Genomic DNA, 6,000 nt, shown 5'->3' with positions numbered 1-6,000 from the left:
GAGCAGGTAAATGAAACACTTTTCAGTGTTGAAATGCTCTATTCCAGTGGTTCTAAACCTTTTCAAGCCCACGGTCCGGTTTCATTCATTTTTGTGAGTTGAAGACCCGCTCAAACACGCGACCAACGGAAAATGAAACGGTAAATCACTCGCGGCCCGGTATGAATGATATCCGGGCCCTGCGGCTGAGAAACACTGCTCTATTCAACTTTGTTCTCTTCATCTCACCACACCTGGGGCTCGACCATCTACTTGTCGTTCATAACAACCTGTCCCTCGCTGAAGGACAATTCTGAAAGACAAGCTGAAGGACAAAAGTCTCAGCGATAATTCTGAGCGACCATTTTCCACTCGTTGAAGATTGTCGTTCAGACCACGTGATACGATAAGTACGCGAAAATGCTTCTTCGAGAGTAATTCATCTTCTGACCAATCAGCGCTATGTTAAGGAAATACAACAACTACTATGTTTTTTATTTTAATTGTTCTTCCTGCCGGTGGCAACAGAAACATTCTGTTTATTTACTTTCTGTCCCTTTCATGTGCTTTTTTCTTTTCCTATCGACATGAATGGTGCTCAAACAAAGCGATGCTCTAAAACTATCGCCGCTCAGTATGAGGCGATGGTAATTTTTTTAGAGAAGCACCATGGTTTAATCGACGGGAAGCTGTCCTCTGACCTGACAAGTCATGACAAAAATGCAACTTGGTCACGGCTGGCTACGAAATTAAATGCAATTCCCTATGGTCCTAGTAAAGATGGGAAGGATTGGAAAAAGGTGAGTACTTCTAAGTTTGTTGAATTTAACCTTGATAGGTTTAATAATTTTTTTAATTTATGAAATATAGTTAATTTATTAAATATGTTTCGTTTATAAAACCAAAAGTTTTGTTTCCTTCTGATAGAAAAATTGAAAAAACGAAAATATTGTATTTTTAATCACAAACTAAATTTTTTTATCAACATCTCTCGGAGGGAAAAAAAATCTGATGTAATTATTTGTTATGTGGTATATTTTATATAAACAATGGTAGAATGAAACATAAGTTAACAGCGGTCAAAATAAGCCTTTTTGAATCTGGTTTTGGGAAGGTTGAATTGATCAAGTGTGGCTTTTACGTATAGGATGATTATTTAAACATTTATTTTTTTTGTGTAGACATGGACTCACTACAAGAGCAGTGTGAAAAAAAAAGCTGCAGATATCCGGAAGGAGTCCTTGAGGACAGGTGGTGGGCCATCCCCATCAATGCGACTGTCGCATTTGGAAGAGAGAGTGGTCGCTATGATGGGCGACACTGTGATATATGGGGATGCAGAAATAAATCCCCCATTGCGATCTTCTTCTGCGGTGAGTATTTAATTTTAAAGTACAAAGTATACTTTTTTACTTTCTGGTCATCAGGACTGACTGGTGACTCAAGAGGGGTTCGCTGTTTCAATATGAATTTGTACAGTTCTGATGTTGACCTGATTGTGGGTAGGTTATTCATATGGGGGACCATAGCCAGAAATTTCTTTGGGATGGTGATCAAGTGACAGAATTTAACTATGCTAATTTATAAGAATCAGCCATTTTCTTTTATTTCGGGAGAGGATCAAACTCCTAGTACAGCATTTCTCTTGTTTCTGTGTCTGTAATGAAATAATTTCATATTTTTGTTATGTTTATTAGTGGCACCACTTGTTATTTTGTAGTTTACTGCTGGAGCATCCGCCACAGTGTCGGGATCTTCGATTGTTGAGCAGGAGCCTGTTGAGGTTTTAATCTCAGCTCCTGCTGAAGAATTTCAAGATTCTGATTGCTCCCACCTTTCCGAAGACATGTCTGCAGCCATTGAGTCGGGTAAGAAGATATAATCCTTCACTCAAAGGAATGAAATTCTGAGTTAACGGTGGCTACCACTGCATGGAAAAAGAATGTAATTTTATAGTAATTTAAATAAATCAAGGCAGAACTAGGTTAAAAAAGGACAAATATTTGTCAGTGAAAAATAAAGAATTTCCGGTGAAGCTTCAATTGAGCAAGCAATGTTTTTTTTTGTATGCCAGAGGAAAAGAACACTATATCCATTTCTATCAATGTCGGAATAATGATATTAATTTGCTTACTTTAATAACGTTAGATACAGAGGACGCATAAATCTTGGTTATAGTAGATCTCAAATAAATGGCAGAGGTATTCACTTCATGTTGTGTCACATTTTCTCATAGCCGAAGAGCTTCTTTACATTGTGCTCTCATGTAATTTCACTTTTGGGACATGGTGCCTATTACCTCTTGGCATACAGAAATGTTGCACGCATTTCCAATTGAGTTTTGGCCCCCCACCAGGTTTGAGACTGCCTTGCATTTTCAGAAACTGATGGCATTGGGTTGTATCATCATTATTGTATATAACTGTCTGAAAGTTTTATGCATAGTGGATATGATTATGAGGTATTATTTGTTAAATCTCCTTCACTTAAATACACATTTCAGATCCTGTTGATGTATCCTTAGCTGTTCCTACCCATCAAGAGGAAACAGCCTCAGCTGCATTGAACAGGACTCCACAAAGAAAAAAAGATGCGATGGAGGAGCTCATAAATGCACAGAAGGAAACTGCAATAGCTTTCAGAGATGTGGCCACTTCTATTAACAATCTTTCATCGCAATTATGCAATGTGTTTAAGGAGTTTATTGAAGTTTATAAGAAAAATTAAAATTGTGATTTTTTTTCTCCTTTTTATTGATTGAATTTGTATTGCTGTATTTCATTTAGATAGGTCACTTTTTAAAATGCTGATTAATCTCCCACAGGAGACTGGAGGATAATATGGTCCTGTTTAGTTAAATTCAACCATTTACAAATTCATAAAACGTATGCATCGGCCAATAGATATCAGGAAATGGTATAACAGATTGGAGAGTTTTGAAATTATCTGACATAGGGAAGGATAAAAATCACTAAAAATATTTTAATAAAAACTCTACTCTTTCTGATTTTTTTAAAACCAAAATCATTATAATGAGCAAATTAGTTTCATTATGTATTTATTATTCAGTTTCTTTTCTTAAAAAATGAGGTATTGCAAGAATTTAACTGCCAAGACAAGACATTGCAGCATAAAACATTTAACACACAATATTATGTTATATATTATTTGACACACAGCAATACTACATTCAAAAACGGAAAACATCGCAATAAAAAATTCACAAAGATAAACTTGGAAGGCACACGTAACATTTGTACACGCCCTTCTAATCAACAACAACAACCCCCCCCCCTTCCCATTTTTGACTGTATTCACAGAGATTGGAAAAACACACCCACAGTTCACTGGCAATAGTTGTCATCGTTACTGCTGAACATCCATTTTCTCCATGTTGAGATTCAGAAGTTCTATCTGAAATAATTAAAAAACATTATGTAATGATAGTTAAAAAGACTTTTTGCATAAAAGCATGCAAGTTACTAAAACCTGACATTCTGTCTGACAGAAATCGTTAAAAATATCCTGAAATTCAGTAAAGTAAAAACTTCTAAAAATAAAAATTTCTTCACAACATAGGTGTATAGTACTAGAACAAATTGTGATAGTTTGTATAAAGATATCACTTTTTCTGACTTATGTCATTGCATAGTGACCCAATGAACATTAATAGTGGAACACATTGTTAATGACTTAAGCCACACATGTGCCTTATTCATATTGCTCTGCAGAACTTCTAGCGAATTGGTACATGTTTGAATGTGGGTGTTCCGTTTTGTGAATCTAATGTGAAGCTTGTTTCTGTCTAATGCTTATTATACTTATTATTAGAGTGTTAACATGTGTGGCACCCATAAGTGTAAACTTATTGAAAATGTTGGGGGAGGGGTTCAGGCTCAAATAATGAAGCGTCATATAAATACAAAAACCGTGTAACTGGCACTTTTTCGAAAATTAACCCCCCTCCCTTTTTCATACGTTTTTTTTAAAAAATCTATTGTTTTGATTCAAAATTATTCTTGAGAAGAAATATTATACATTACTGTTACTATAGTCTCAACCAATCTTATGGTATTAATTTCAAGATTTAACAGAAAAAAAAGTGTTATTTAAACCTTATGTGTAAAACATCCTATACTTGTTTGTTTTGATTTCTATATCTAAGCAAAAAGTAGATGTATTGAGTTCCATTGTTGAAAGATTTTTTTTCTTAAAGAACTGGTAGTGTACATGTTTGCTATCAGCAGGGCTGAAATTGAGAGGGCAACTGCCCCAGGCAGCAAAATTTAAGAGGCAGCAATTTTAGGTGGGATCAGAGAATAGGGAGATTGGCTCGCATTCACCCCTCAAAGTTGGGAACCACAGAAACCAACTCTAGCCGACCACTACTGTGGTAATGGTGGGGCTTATCATAAATGAGTACATGTATAAGTTTTGAAGGGAAAAAAATGTAACTTAGCTTTTTCTGGAAGTTTCGACATCCTGTGAGGTCAACTGGAAACTGTCGCAATCGGCTAACCTCTGCTAGAATTTCCTGCAAAAAAAACAACAGTTTTAAGCCATAAATTATTCATATATGTGACATACATCTAACAATCAACAAATGTTAATGGCTGAAAAATATATAGTTACATTCACGGTGGGTTCTGTCTGGTGAACTTCAAATCGATGAGTCTTTGCCTCAACCTCTCAGCATTTGGTCTTGGACGTAGAGAAGAGTAGACAGTTCCTGAACAGGGAGGGTGTAGGTCATCAGCAGCATCCAGTGTCGCAGTAGGTATTTGAATTCGTTCGTCGATACAGATGTTGTGCAGCACTGCACAGGCATTTGCAATTTTTGAGGCCATGGTTGGTTTGTACTTCATGGTGCGGTGCTTACACAAACATCTGAATCTTGACTTCAGGACTCCGTTACATCTTTCTATGACAACTCTTGCTTTGGAGAGCCTCTTGTTGTATCTGAAATGCGCTGCGGTAGTTGGAGTTCCTACAGGTACCATCAGCCAAGGTTCAAGTGGGTACCCGCTATCACCTAATGAAAGTGAAGCAGTTAATGAATACTGCCAAATGAAATTTTAATGAAAACTGAAAAATATAGAATTTTTCATTTGAAAATTTCAGAAGTCTGAGAAAAGCAGAGAGTAATCGCCTACCTATGAGGTAACAAGATGGGTCTCCCCCTCTATACTCATTTTCGAGTAGTGTCCTCACACCGCTGTTTCTCCACACGAAAGAGTCATGCGTTGAACCAGAATATCGAGTGTCAATGTTGAGTATCCTCATGTCTGCATCACAGATCTATGAAAACATTGGAAAACAAAAAACATGTGATGTCAAAGATTCTTTGAATCACAAATATTCAAAATCAAAGAAGGATGATTATTGGCAAGAAGTTGAAATGATATATTTCTCACCAGTTGAGCGTTGATGGAATGAAACTGCTTCCTGTTGACATAGGAAGGCTCTGGATACTTCTTGTCAAACTTTGATGGTGCCACAATAGGAATGTGTGTACAATCGATGGCACCAATGACGCCTGGGAATTTAAGTTTTGCCAAAAAATTCTCTTGCAGGTCGACATATTGGGACATCTCGGGAAAGGACACATACTTATGTAGCATCAACGTATTGATGGCCTCAGTAACTGCATGGATAGAGTTACTCACAGACTGTTGGCACATCCCCAAACAAACGTCTTGGCTCAGACTTCTTTGGTAGGCACCAGTAGCATAAAAGCGTAGTGCACACAAAACCTGTGCAAAAGGTAACACAAACATGAGATAGTCGTTAAAGATATATTGTAAAACTATTATATTTGTAAAAACTTATGCTATGATAAAATGCTGTGAGAAACTTCTGTTAGAAACAATAGCTAACGCGCACATGTAAAATTTAAAACTGTTGCTTATTCGAACGAGCAACAGCAACCCCCCTAAAAACTTGAGAAACAATGACATGGAGTGTTGCTATCTTTCTATATCTTTTGACCCCCCCCCCCCTCTCCGAGAAAGAAATATGCAC

General features: G+C 36.8%; 1 protein-coding gene across 1 annotated transcript; it reads left to right on the top strand.

Annotated features, from left to right (window-relative positions):
* Positions 1–243: 243 nt before the first annotated feature.
* LOC149075220 (uncharacterized) lies at positions 244–2,725 on the top strand. The gene is made up of 4 exons (XM_089242507.1): positions 244–779; positions 1,161–1,352; positions 1,700–1,847; positions 2,483–2,725. Exons 1-4 carry the CDS (start codon positions 567–569, stop codon positions 2,704–2,706), a joined length of 777 nt encoding a protein of 258 aa, XP_089098633.1. The 5' UTR covers positions 244–566; the 3' UTR covers positions 2,707–2,725.
* Positions 2,726–6,000: the final 3,275 nt, after the last annotated feature.

This window comes from Pholcus phalangioides, unplaced genomic scaffold (assembly GCF_987345545.1).
Source record: "Pholcus phalangioides strain wild (caught in Gottingen) unplaced genomic scaffold, Ppha-v1.0 ptg000015l_1, whole genome shotgun sequence".
Classification (NCBI taxonomy): Eukaryota; Metazoa; Arthropoda; class Arachnida; order Araneae; family Pholcidae; genus Pholcus; species Pholcus phalangioides.
This window is presented reverse-complemented; position numbering and strand designations above follow the sequence as displayed.

Excerpts from the sequence above, each read along its gene's own strand:
- LOC149075220 (XM_089242507.1), top strand. The coding sequence starts at position 567 with ATGAATGGTGCTCAAACAAAGCGATGCTCTAAAACTATCGCCGCTCAG. Across the intron at positions 780-1,160 it reads ATGGGAAGGATTGGAAAAAG|ACATGGACTCACTACAAGAG; the intron begins GTGAGTACTTCT and ends TTTTTTGTGTAG. Across the intron at positions 1,353-1,699 it reads CATTGCGATCTTCTTCTGCG|TTTACTGCTGGAGCATCCGC; the intron begins GTGAGTATTTAA and ends GTTATTTTGTAG.